Raw genomic sequence first — 14500 nt, 5'->3', positions numbered from 1 at the left:
AACAGTCTCGATTCTTGGTTAAAAGCAAAGAAACCGTGCAGTTAGCGTTTATTTTACGTATATTGTCAAAGTAAAATGCTACTCAGTTAGCGAATGAGGCTAGCGGCCGCCTGGCGTAAAGAGAGCTTTTCTGGTGAAAATTCTTGGGAATAATTGCTTAAATCCCTCAATTCGTTATAGATATGGACGTAAAACAGTCTTGATTCTTGGTTAAAAGCAAAAAAAAAATAAAAAAAACGTGCAGATAGCATTGATTTCGCGTAAATTTTGCCAACTATAAGGCTAGTCAGTTACGAAAATTAGCCGCCTCCATGCGTAAACAAAGAAGAAAATTCCTGCGACAAAAAATGCTTCAATCACGCATGCATGGTACGAAAAATATAATATTTACCTTGAACAAATCATTCCTGAGACAATCCTTCCTGTTTGTATGCGGTACAGCTTTCGTAGTTCTTCAATAGAATAGAATAGAATAGAACACCTTTATTGTCATTATGCAAAGTGTCATGAGATTCAAAGCTGCCCCATAGAATGCACACACACTTACACATAGAATGGATTGAAAAATATGTACAATCTCCAATAGAAATCCAAGTTTAAATCTGACATGAGCGTGTGCCATCTTCGGCTATTACTAAATGAAGCTCGGCCCCCTTTGATAAGGCGTTACGCGAAGAATGACGACATGTCATGTCAATAGGTAAAGAAGTCTATGAATACTGCTAAAAAAAACATTTTATTTTATGTGTAGTTATTGTATTGCATTCTACTTTGTTCCCATTGATGTCTGATTAATAGTTTTGAAATATTTTTTTTTAGCGTTTGTCCTACAGCCCAGACAGACCAGTAGGGGATGCCGCCAAGCTCTTCTGGCACTTCCACAGAGTGGATCAGTCAGGAGCAGCTGGGGTGGCCATCACTGTCTTCCTTTACGGAGTCATCTTTCTTCTGTCTTGCACAATCTTCTGCATTTATCTGCTCAGGTGAGACTCACAGTACTGAATTAAGATGCTAGTGAGAGTTTAATAGAGAAATGTTGTGTTTTATATGTTGTCATTGTCTGGTGGGATACTCATGCATCAGGGTTGTCACTAGACCTAATACAATACTGGGGCACAGCGGGGCACTGGCTAGCGAGCTAAACATTTTTGCAGTTATCTATTATAAAAAGTCAGGAATAGCGCTTTTTTTTTTTTTTGGTTTGACCTGGAGGGGGCTAATGAACGAGTTTAACTGGGGACGTGAAAGTGAGACAGGTGCAGTTAGAGCATGCACTCAATCAAACAAATCATAAAACGACAGTTTTTCAGCACTAATATCATGTGATTTTGTATGTACTATTTGAATGTCAAGCATAATAGCCTCGTGGGCCAATTCTGGCCCGCGGGACGTACATTTGAACCCCCCCTGATCTGCTGCGTTTTGATTTCCCAGTCGAATAGAATCCCTTGGACCTTATACATTAACACAGTGAGTTTACATAAACACAAAGTCAGATGTACACACGTACATCAAACAGCTGCCTTTTCATCCCTACCACACTGCTGGAGGAATGAAAGCATTTTTAATTCAAAAGTTCAAATGTGTTTTGATATAGCGTGAACATAAAACCATCTTACATGATCCTATTAGCCTGAATGCTTCATGCAGATTGAAATGGACCAGATATACTGTAAATTGTATATATGACGAGGACTCATTTGACAGCATCTGCATGTTTCACTCATGTCGTTGAGATTGAGGTCACCCGTGTTAAATCATTGTGTTTGTCAGAAGCTTCTTGAATAGAAGCACAAACTCTTGCATCATATGTTACAGGATTATAACGAGTATAATTAAAAAAATAAAAAAATACAACTGCTTATGTTTTTCTGGAGGTCAACCAATATGGGTTTCTTAAACGCTGATACCAATATCTAAGAAAAAAATTCTGCCAATTTGCCGATAACCTAAGCCGATATACTTAAACTCAGCACTTCTTTTTATGATTATACACACTCACCAAGACCAATACATTATTTTCAAAAAAGTTAAACCCACCACGACGTCACGACGACGAAATGTAAACAAGTGAGAGTTGAAAAGGATGCTTGCCATGCTAAAGCTAACGGGAATGCTACGCTAATGCTGCGAGTTACATTTAAGGCCGTTTCTAGCTAGCGGCAGCCTAGTATCCAGGGTTCAGCGGCAACCCAATGAATGTGTGAGTGGGAGGGGTCCTCTTGGCAAAAGTGAGCGGTGGGCGGTCGTCTTGGGCAGAACGGCAAGAGGGAATTAATTAGCACTGAGAGGTGCGGCCCAAAATAGGAGCACCAGCACGCTGATGTCAACAACGCATCCAATAGCAGAGGGGCAGGCGTACTTACATCTGTGCTATCAGGCTGTTTTGGTGGACGGATACACACAAACCACAGCTGACGAAACCTTGCTTAAAGCGCTTTTTCAAAGTTTTGCGAGCTCTGGGACACACAATGTGCGTTTACGTGGAACGACAAACAACACCAAAAATGTCACCTTGTCACAGAAACTAGTAAAACTTTGCACGTAATGGCCCCTACTCCTTGAAATCGGAAAAGTCGCTGTCACGCCACTGTCACGGCCACAGTTACCCACAGAGATGCCTTTTTGATTGGCTTATTATTCCTTTTGTCAATCGGCCGATGGCCGATTTTGGAAAAAAGTCTATACATACATCGGTCCGATATATCAGCCGGCTGATATATCAGTAGACCTCTAGTTTTTTTCTATGTTTTACAAAATGTAGGGGGATTTACACTATATGAAGCTGTGATGTCTTATAAGTTGAAAATGCCTTATAAGTTTGACAAGGCTCGGGTTTTCAATTAGCATGACAGCTCAGTAGTAAGCAGGGATGTTTGAAAGGGTGAGCGCAGTATGACTGGCAGCCTTACCTTTATGGCCTTTAAAAAATCTACAATGCCCAAAGGACACATCTTATGGCATGCCTGCATTCAAAGAGACAGAAACACAAGAAGCACCATGCATGCGTGATTGAAGCATTTATTCACAGGAATTTTCTTCTTCTTTGTTTACACATCGAGGCGGCTAATTTTAGTAACTGAATAGCCTCATAGTTTACTTTTAACCAAGAATCAAGACTGTTTTACGTCCACATCTATAAAGAATTCAGGGATTGATGCATTTATTAACATGAATTTTCGCCAGAAAAGCTCCTCTTACGCCAGGCGGCCGTTAGCCTCTTTTGCTAACATAGTAGCATTGTACTTCATCATTTTACGTAAAATAATTGCTAACTGCATGGTTTCTTTGCTTTTAACCAAGAATCAAGACTGCTTTACGTGCATATCTATGAAGAATTCAGGTATATAAGCATTTATTCACAAGAATTTTCGCCAGAAAAGCTGCTGTTACGCCAGGCGGCCACTAGCCTCATTCGCTAACAGTATATACCGGTAGTGTATAATGATAATAAAGGGCTATTCTATGCTATAGTATAGTTGTGATTGTTTATAGAATTTATTAATTATCTATTTACATATTATTTATAATTGATTCTGCATGTTTTCCTCAAGCATTATGTTTCTGATGTTAAATTGAGTGATTTATTAGCTGTTGAAAACTTGCAGTAAATAAAAAAAATTAAGTTGCTATTTTGGTCAAAAACTTATATGTAGGGCTGTCAAACGATTAAAAATTTTAATCGAGTTAATTACAGCTTAAAAATTAAATAATCGTAATTAATCGCAATTCAAACCATCTATAAAATATGCCATATTTTTCTGTATGCCATATTTTTCTGTAAATTATTGTTGAAATGGAAAGATAAGAAACAAGACGGATATATACATTCAACATACGATACATAAGTACTGTATTTGTTTATTATAACAATAAATCAACAAGATGGCATTAACATTATTAGCATTCTCTAATGGTGATCCATGGATGGACTTGTAGTTCTTAAAAGATAAATGTTAGTACAAGTTCGAAATTTTATATTAAAACCCCTCTTAATGTTTTTAAAATTTGTAAAATTTTCAATCAAAAAATAAACTAGTAGCTCGCCATTGTTGTCAATAATTACACCATGCTCATTCATGGTACTAACCCATAAAATCAGTTGGACCCAAGCGCCAGCAGAGGGCGCCAAACACCAAAAAAACAAGTAACAAGCAGACATTACACTGTACTGTCATTTTAATCTGTTTGAGCGGGGCATGTGCGTTAATTGCATCAAATGTTTTAACGTGATTAATTTAAAAAATTAATTACCGCCCGTTAATGCGATAATTTTGACAGCCCTACATACTGTATATGATATGTTAAATATTGCAATTGATCGTGAAAATATAGGTGATTATCTCTGCATTTGGTGATTTCTTTGCATCTAGTGTAAAATCAGAGACTTTTATAGCCCTTTTAAGTTGTTTTATACTTATATAAAAAATAATTAATTGGGATTTTATCAGGGAACGACAAACATTTTTGATGCCGCTGCTCATGGAGACTCATATATGGTTAAGGTAGGCGCCTGTTTTGGTTTTAGGTCAGTAGCAGCTTTGTTTTTGTAAATATTTGAATTTGAAGTTTCTGAAAACAGGCCCCGTTTCCCGTGTCATGTCAATAGGTTATGAAGTCTATGGTACAAGTAAAAAAGTATTCAGTGGAAAAAAACGCTCAAGTAATGAGTAACTGTTTACAATGTCAGATTTTTTTTTTTTAAACATTTGTATATTTTTTTTCCCAGCACAAAAACATCTATATGAACTTTTATTGTTGCACTGTACTACACTCAATTACATGACCATATTTGGCTCCCCTTCAAAAATAATTGAATTCTGACTAGAAAAATCTACGGAAATGAAACATCACCCGTTCATTTTAGTGCACAAATTCAGAGCCATTTCAACTCCAAAGAACGCATACTGGTTTGAAGAGATGATGCAAAAGATAGGGACTACTTCTTTGCAAGCGACCGCATAAATGAATGAGAAGCCTGATTTGAGTGAAGGATGAAAATAGATGCATGCTACTGTTGTGTGTTGGGGTCAAGATACTACAAACATCTGCATCCCAGGAGAGACAGGGGATGATGCTGGGTTCAAAGCTTTGCACCACGTCCATGCATAAATCCATGTCTTCTTGATGTTGGTTATATTTGAGAAGTGATTACCCTCTGACAGACTACAATCTCAATGGAAGGCCGGAAGGTCAGGCTGTTTTGATGGTCAGCCAATGTAAGATTTTAGTTTTACAGACCTGGCAATTCCTTTTCAAGGCTGGCTCAGAGAAATCCTAACACTTTGTGATAAGCATCTGTGGATCAATATGCTATCTGCTTGGTCTTGTGGCTTTCCTTGTGACTCAGACTGGGCTTTCCAAACCCATCTACAACCAGCAGCATGTAAAGATTCGACTCCCACACACCACCAGCCATATCATACAAGCACTCACACACTAACAGAAGACTGAAGCCAGTCTGATAACAAAGTGCTTCCTACTCAAAGGGCAACGCATTTGATTCCATTTGCACTTTGAATTTTTTTGAGCTTGTGATCCAGATTTGTCTTCATAGTGTTTTTCTCCATTGTACGCTTTGTGACAGACACATCAGGCTTGCATGTACTGTATTGACACTTTTACCTATTCCGCCTTGCTTAGGTATTTGACCCGACTAGGAGACAATGATTCAGGCGGGATATTTTGCGTATTTCCACACTAGAGCCGGGCGGTATACGAAAAATTTACCGTTACCGAAATTCTTCACGATGACCGACGTAATTTTGACCATATCGGTAAATTTGGTAATTTGATAAAATAAGAAAATAGTCAGTCAGTGTGCTTACGTATGAAGTCACGTGGTTATCAGGAATTCAAACAAACAGAAGCCCCGTAGGCTAATGCTAGCGGCTATCGCTACAAGCAAACGTGATGGAGTCGGGCTTAAGGGAGCTTCGCCAAACTTTCACCCGACATTAAGTAGACTCTTGGCCGCCTCTAAATGGGCTTTCACCGCTTTCCTCCTTGGTTCTCACGATTTCAGAAGGTGCTTTCTACTGGTAGCCAGACCACAAGCTAACGCTATAAAATGAATGTGATGGAGTCGGATAGCAGCTCTAATCTTGGCTAAACGGCTGAACTTAATGAGTGGATTGGGCATGGAGTGCATCTAGCAATTAGAATGTCGTGTTATTTTGTATCTGTGTGTATGTGTGATTTATTTGATAGCTTTAATGAGGGTAAAGCATTCAGTATAAATTATAATGCAACAGTGAAGCCTATAATATGACCGTTTAATGGCTACAGCTATTTTTCTGTATGTGCTTGCTTCGCTCTGTGTCATTACTGCCATGATAAAATCTTAAATGTTTCATTAGCAAAAGAGCGATATAGCTTTAATGTGTCTGTGTGGGGGGTGCATGTGTGCGTGCATGTATTAAAAAATGCTCTGGGGAAATAAACTTAAAACCTTGAAGTAAACACTTGTCTTGAGTAATTATGTCACAGCAGCCATTAACAATAAGTTGTCTGTTTGAAGTGTTTTGTTCAAACTAAGTCATTTGTCTTACAATGACATGTTTGCACAGTCATCGTATTGATTTTTATAATGTTGTACATTGTTCAAGCCATACAAGCTGTTGTAAATGTTCATGCTTGAATTCTTGTTTTACAAGAAATGTTTATATACTTAATGTCAAGACTGCATGTACAATTGTTTAAATTAGGGCTGTCAAAATTATCGCGTTAACGGACGGTAATTAATTTTTTAAATTAATCATGTTAAAATATTTGACGCATTTAACGCACATGCCCCACTCAAACAGATTAAAATGACAGCACAGTGTAATGACCACTTGTTACTTGTGTTTTTTTGTATTTTTTCGCCCTCTGCTGGCACTTGGGTGCGACTGATTTTATGGGTTTCAGCACCATGAGAATTGTGTAATTATTGACATCAACAATGGCGAGCTACTAGTTTATTTTTTGATTGGAAAATTTTACAAATGTTATTAAAACGAAAACATTAAGAAGGATTTTAATATAACATTTCTATAACTTGTATTAACATTTATCTTTTAAGAACCACAAGTCTTTCTATCCATGGATTGCTTTGCCAGAATGTTAATAATGTTAATGCCATCTTGTTGATTCATTGTTATAATAAACAAATACAGTACTTATCTACCGTATGTTGAATGTATATATCCGTCTTGTCTTATATTTCCATTCCAACAAAAATTTACAATAAAATATGGCACATTTTATAGATGGTTTGAATTGCGATTAATTACGATTAAATAATTCTCAAGCTGTAATTAATTTGATTAAAAAACTTTAATCGTTTGACAGCCCTAGTTTAAATATGTCAAATTGAAATCTGGTAAATAAATCAACGAGAAACGGTTAAGAAACTCATTTATCGTTCTGGAGGTAAATCTGCTCAATTTACCATGATATGTACTTCAGGCCATATCGCCCAGCCCTATTCCACACCCACATTTTCATTTGTTTTTTGATTGCATCCCCTTCTAGATTTCACAACAATGGTCACATGCTGGACATCTTCCAGAGGCTCACAGCCAAGGAGGGCACTTACTTCCTACCTCAGGACTTGGAGCTGTCAAATCAGGAACTTAGCTACATCATAAAGAAGGCAGAGCAATGGAGGGGCTTCAACGGTGAAAGGCGTAAGGTAGGCTATTCCCTGGACTGCTGTTTTTAGTCTATAACTGGCTGTCTAAGTAATCTTTAACCTTTTTTTATTTGAAATTAATTGGGCAAAACAGAGTTTTTCAACTGGTGTGCTGTGATAGAATGTCCAATATCGCATTTTTTTTTTTTTTTTTTTTTTACGTTGTCGGGTGAAGTTGCAGTAACAAGGCAGCAGTAGGTAGAAGGTTGCGGTTGTGTGCAGATGAGTGAGGTATTACTCATGTCGCGTTCAAGAACTGCTTGGATTTCTAGCCATCAGCCACCTTGCTGTCCGAAACAATGTGGACCCCAGCATGTCTACTGTACGTCATTTGATTGGACTTGTCAAGTGTCGATATACACGAAAGTTTCCTATCCATATGTGACGACGGTTAATCCTCCCCGTTTTATTCCAACACATTGTTGAGGACAGCAAGGTTGCCGATGGTTAGAAATCCGAGCAGTTCTTGAACGCGACACAAGCATCTATCAAACAGCATCAGCGTTAAACGTCACCTCCAAACGAAACACCCGACGCTCCAAAACAAGTCGATGGACTATTTTGTTAGCCTTTGTGATAACACAGAGAAACAGGGAACTTTTTTTGAGAGAAACTACAAAGGTCAATGAGAAAGCCCTCAAAGACAGTTACCTTGTTGCTGAACTTGTTGCTAAACCCAAAAAGTCCCACACTGTGGCAGAGACAATACTACCTTGTCAGCGAGATGTTCGGCCCTGATGCGATTTTAAAGACATTGCTAAAGTCTCCCTGTCTGATAAAAATAAATAGACACTAACTGCTTGAAAAAAATAAAATCAGAGAGCAACTGACAGCGGTTGAAGAAGATTCCTGCCAGGATATTGGCTTTGTGCTCATCTAAAAAGGCTAAGGTTTCACACTGAGTCAGTATAAATATTGAGAAATATTTTACAATTTAATATACTGTACAGAAAGTAATTTCGGAACATTTATGGTTTGTGGTGTGCCACGAAATTTTTTCCAATGTAAAAATGAGCCGTTGTATATCCGTCCATCCATCTATTATCTACCACTCAATCTGGGGTCCGGGTCGCCGAGGCAGCAGCTTTAGCAGGGAAGCCCAGACTTCCCTCTCCCCAGCGACTTCAACCAGCTCCTCTGATGGGATCCCACGGCGTTCCCATGCCAGCTGAGAGACATGGTCTCTCCAGTGTGTCCTGGGTCGTCCACCGGTGGGACATGCCCGGAACATCTCTCCAGGGAGGCGTCCAGGAGCGAGCCACCTCAGCTGGCTCCTCTCAACACGGAGGAGTAGCAGCACAACCCTGAGTTCCTTTCAGATGACCAAGCTTCTCTTCCAAGGTGCTCTTAACAGCACGGCTCATACGTGTTACACCAGTGATTTTGCTACACTGGCTTTTATCTTATGGTGCAATGGACAAGTCAATGTCACAAGTGCAGGATTCTACTTTACATGTATGTCGCTCCATATGAAATTAGTATTGCCAGAGTGAAGTTGCCGCATGTTTGACAGCACAGCACATCGACAACGCCGCAGCAGCGAGAAGTCTATTAGCAACAAGCCGACACCAGATGTCAAATCTTTTGCATAGTGATTGAAAATGTGCTTTGTTGAGATAAGGGAAATGGAACGCGTACGTGAAACCGCAGGACCGTCTTTAATTTAGTGTGCTGGATTTGTAATGGCTGACATCGCGCCGTGCTAGCCGTTTACATTAACTTCCATTGCTGTTCGCTATGGGTATGTTTCTTATGTACCCCATGTTTTATTACTTCCAAATACTCGAGTTTCAAACCTCGGCTATCAAATTTCAGAGACCGTTATCCATTAAAAAAATGAAAAATAGGTAACCATCAACTACTAAATTGACTTAACATAGTTTCATTCGTAGTTTTTTCACTTTCTATTATAGTTTATCGCAATAATACATGCTGATGTGTCATTATTTGATAATTATTCATACCGTGTCTCCAATAAGGGTCACTTTCCGAACTCAAGAATGATTTGCCCATATGAAATTTCTTGGGTCATTCCTCCCTTATTAACAATTTATCACACGGAGAGAAAATATGTAAAAGTAAAATTCAGCCCGAGTAGCCCGACACGAGCTGAAACTAATATTTTGCAACTCTAATGACTTTTTGCATCCCTAATTAGATAGAATAAGGTTGATATGATTAGGTCAGGATGTAGTGTTTTTCATTAAAAATGCATTTCAGAAACTGTATTCCAAATGTGCCTCCGCAATTAAATAATGAATCTACGGCATTTCTTATTACGAACCCAATTAATATCAGAGGCAAGGGCAAAATTTTAATAAGAGTAGGCCATAAGGCCTTCATTAGCTGGCTGGGAGAAAGGAGGGATAAGGGTAATGGAAAACAAGGGACTTTCTGTCGACGGTTTTTGCTACCAAGCCAAATTGAGGAAAGCATTGAGCGATTTCTTCTATCATTCTGAACAGATCAAATCTGGGCCAGAAAAGGCCTGCTATAGAATGTTAGCGTTTGGCTTGATGGGACGCTATATATTGGTGAACATAAGCTAATTAAGAACATTTGACAATTTGTAAATTGGAAACATGTTTGAAACACTTATACCCAAAACATCTTGTCACGTTCTGCTATTACTATCATATTCTGACCTATAGAACTTCCTAGCAGGCTACTATTGTTTCATTTAATGAGTGCCATTAATTATGTATCAATAGTGATGCACATCGACCTTATTAATTGTGTTCCGTCACCCCCTTCAGATCGCTGAACATAGTGAAGGAGTTAGTCCCTTTACTCGTAGGCACCGTCTAACTGTTTGCTTTATTCTAACACACTTAATATAATCAATCAGGGAATAGTATCGTTTCTCGTATTTACTGATCGACTGTTTGTATTACTCTAACACGCTTAATATAATCAATCAGGGAATAGTATCGTTTCTCGTATTTACTGTTTAACTGTATTACTCTAAGACAGGGGTTCCCAACCTATTCCACTAAGGCACACTGTGGGTGCAGGATTTCATTCTTACCAAACAAGATGACAACACTTTTTCCCCAATCTGGTGTTTTACAAGTGCAATCAGTTGATTGCAGTCAGGTGTGGCTTGTTTTAGCAGAAGCCTCATTGGTTCAACTGTCTCTGCTGGATCGGCTGGAACAAAAACCAGGACCCACAGTGTGCCTTGAGGACTGGGTTGAAAACCCCTGCTCTAAGACACCCAATATACAATAAACAGCATTTATACCACAGTATAAGGAAAACAAGCAGAGTATAGGGCATAAGAGATACATGACGCCTTCTTAAGGAAGCCCAACGTGTGCGTCATGCAACTGACTGAGCAAGATTGACGATGACAAGCCCACGTCTGCACCACTAACTCTCGCAATCAGTTCTCCCGGACAGTCCAGAACAAATGGCGGGACGCCCTGTCCCAACACAAGGAACACAGGAGAACGCCCGATATCCAACTGATAACACGACTGATAAGACTCCAAGAGCCCCTTTGACGCTGAGGTGGCAAAATACAAAATCCTCGTTGCCCGGACAACAGTAACTCCCGAATCCTCCTGTCCAATCCACAAATAGACAATAATTCTATACAACACCTAAACACACCCTTCATCCTGCCCACAGTCCGCCCCACAAGAGCCTTAAAATAGACTAAATGTTTAACTAAACATTGTCATTTTTCTCGGGAACCTTTTGTTGACTTGTGATATGGTGACCTTGCCTGGTATACCAGACTCACCACTGTTCCAGCGATTGAGTCTGGCGACCGTCCGACGGCTCAAATTCCGAGGGCGGATCAAGCCACAGCAAACGGACAGCGGAGTGGACCAATCAGCGACGGGCAGACGTGACGTTGTTAAAGCGACAAGTAATTAGCGTGAGCGGAGAATGGAGAAGTTTATTCAACATGGCTCGTGCTAGCCATGTTGGTTGTTGTCAATGACTTGTTTCGAGGTTTTTTTAGTCATTTAAAACTCGTTTTACCGTAGATTGGAACATATTCTCGGCTCTCCCGTTTGCCATCTGTGTTGTTGTAGACACGACTTTCGGCACGCAAGAGTGATGTTACTCGTTAAGAACACGTCACGCAAATAAACGAATCTGATTGGACGATTGATTTTGTACCTTACTCGAGAGGCCGTTAATGGGCTGGGTCTCAGACTATTTCTCACAGTATTTGAAAAATACAGGGAGAATAGTCTGGCTGTGCCAGGCAAATGGTGACCCTGAACCGTCGCCTGGGTCCCTTTGTGTCCCTTCTGTTGACTTGAATAAATTGTCAACGTGTGCTTCGAAGCCCAGCTTTCAAAATGGAGTCAGTACAAGGGGTTAAGACTGAGGTGAACGCGCAGAGTCTGGCCTTTTGGCCGGGTTGTTTGGGTCTCGCTGGCCTGGGTCTCGCTGGCCTGGTTCCTTAGATCTGCGACAGCGCGAGTCTGGCGGTTCGGCTGACGTGATTCCGGCTAAAAGGTCAGATTCCTTCAATAAAAAGGAGGTGTTAAATGTAGTAATACTCTTTTGTAACTGTATAAAACAGAGGCAGCTTTACCACCGCAAACCTGGTTTGCTACTAATTCATCCCAAAAACCAAGTTTCCTAATGTGAGTTGAAAAGGATAGATTAGGCAGAAATCAGAAAAGGCTGAGAGGCTTTGCAAGGTGGCCCTGAAGATGTTTTTTGCAACCCGATTGCATCAACGCTCATGCTCCTTCATGCCGTTTGTCTTTGTGTGTCAAACTAATGGATTACTGGCAGGCAAATTTGGGAACACCCATACTGTTTTGTAACACAGACGTGGCTGGTAGACTGAAAACCTGCTGAGAGCTTCAGGTTACAGCTGCTATAGCACCTTGAATGTGTCTTGTCATTTATGATGCATTATTATGTGTCTTCAACAGATTGTGAAATTACTATTGAGAGAAAAAAACTTGCCTATAACAGAAATGTCATTAGGAAGACCTACCATGTATTTGGTTATTATATACTTAATTAGGGCTGCAGCTATTGATAATTTTAGTAGTCGATTAATCGAGTAATTGGATAAGGAACATAAAAAAATTAAAATACCTGAGCTCAGCCTCAGACGGTATAAAAAAATGAAGATCTAAGTACAACAAAAGGAAAATTGTCTAACTTACAGAGCAAAAGTCCGCTAGCTGAAATGCTATAAAATGCTAACATTTTTTTCCCCCAATGCTCGTAACAAATGGTTCAAACACATATTCCCCCCCAAAAACGTCTAAATATACCTATAAACTAAATTATAAATGCATTTTAAAAAAAAACAGTAGCTCATGTTGGTCTTAACAGGGAGCAGCTGAATGTGTCTTGTCATTTATGATGCATTATTATGTGTCTTCACCAGATTGTTACATTACTATTGAGAGGAAAAAAAAACTTGCCTATAACAGAAACATCATTAGGAAGACCTAACATGTATTTGGTTATTACATACTTAATTAGGGCTGCAGGTATCGATTATTTTAGTAGTCGATTAATCGATGAACTAGTTAGTTTGAATAATTGAGTCATCGGATAAGGAACACAAAAAATTAAAATACCTGATTTGAGCCTCAAATGGTATAAAAAAATAAATATATGAGGATCTAAGTACAACAAAGTAAAAATTGGCTAACATACTTAAAAAAAAAATAAATAAATAAAAAGTTACCATTTTATAGCATTTAAGCTAGCGGACTTTTGACTTTTTTTACATTGCTCTTAAGAAATGGTTCAAACACATATTCCCACACAAAACGGCTAAATATACCTATAAACTAAATTACGAATGCATTAAAAAAAACATTAGCACATGTTGGTCTTGACAGGGAGCAGCTGTATCCAGCCATATGAAATGAGTAATGTCAAATTCGATGTTGCCACTAGAGGGCAGTGTATCCATAGACTTCAAAATATGTTGACGGGACATGAGGCACCGGGCTGATAAATAGGGGGCCTGCATTGTTAGTGAGGCCGTCAAAGCTAACCGAGTGGAATCACAGACAAAGAGCTTTATTTGTTGAAAATTCTTGTGAATTAATGGTTAAAACCCCAAATTCTTTATAGATATGGACGCAAAACAGTCTCAATTCTTGATTAAAAGCAAAAAAAAAAAAACGTGCAGTTAGCGTTTATTTTCTGTAAATATGTCGAAGTACAATGCTAATATGTTAGCGAATATAGCTAGCGGCCACCTGATGTAAACAGAGCTTTTCCGGTGAAAATTCTTGTGAATAAATGCTCAAATCCCTGAATTCTTTTTGGATATGGATGTAAAACAGTCTCGATTCTTGGTTAAAAGCAAAAAAAACCCCATACAGTTAGCGTTTATTTTACGTAAATATGTCGAAGTACAATGCTAGTCTGTTAGTGAATGTAGCTAGCGGTCGCCTGACGTAAACAAAGCTTTTCCGGTGAAAATTCTTGTGAATATATGCTTAAATACCCCCGAATTCTTCATAGATATGGACGTAAAACAATCTCGATTCTTGGTTAAAACAAAACAAAAAAACGTGCAGTTAGCATTTATTTTACGTAAATATTGCGGACTTTGATGCCAATGCAGTAGCGGCTAATTCCTCCCATTCATTTCTTTCACAACATTTCAAAATGCATGCATGGTACAAAAAATATAATAATTACCCTTGAATCCTCGAACAAATCATTCCTGAAACAATCCTTCCTGTTTGTATGCGGTATAGCTTTCATAGTTTTTCAACAGAAATCCGGCATTAGATCGCTGCGTGCGTGTTTGTAAATAGCTCCTCTTGATGTGGGCGGCCCCCTACTTGAATGCGAGGCGCAGTGCGTGACCGA

The 14500-nt window shown here is 39.0% G+C and overlaps 1 protein-coding gene across 2 annotated transcripts in view; it reads left to right on the top strand.

Moving 5' to 3' along the window:
* The window catches only part of ofcc1 (orofacial cleft 1 candidate 1), a 167398-nt gene that overhangs the window by 119273 nt on the left and 33625 nt on the right, over nucleotides 1–14500 (top strand). For both annotated transcript variants that reach the window (XM_057824675.1, XM_057824677.1), the window contains 2 exons: nucleotides 820–983; nucleotides 7516–7675. In XM_057824675.1, the coding sequence (XP_057680658.1) occupies nucleotides 820–983; nucleotides 7516–7675 (324 nt within the window). The remainder of the gene's footprint in view (nucleotides 1–819; nucleotides 984–7515; nucleotides 7676–14500) is intronic.

Source organism: Corythoichthys intestinalis, chromosome 20 (assembly GCF_030265065.1).
Source record: "Corythoichthys intestinalis isolate RoL2023-P3 chromosome 20, ASM3026506v1, whole genome shotgun sequence".
Taxonomy (NCBI): Eukaryota; Metazoa; Chordata; class Actinopteri; order Syngnathiformes; family Syngnathidae; genus Corythoichthys; species Corythoichthys intestinalis.
Note: the sequence above shows the minus strand (reverse complement) of the source record. Positions and strands in the feature narration are given on the sequence as shown.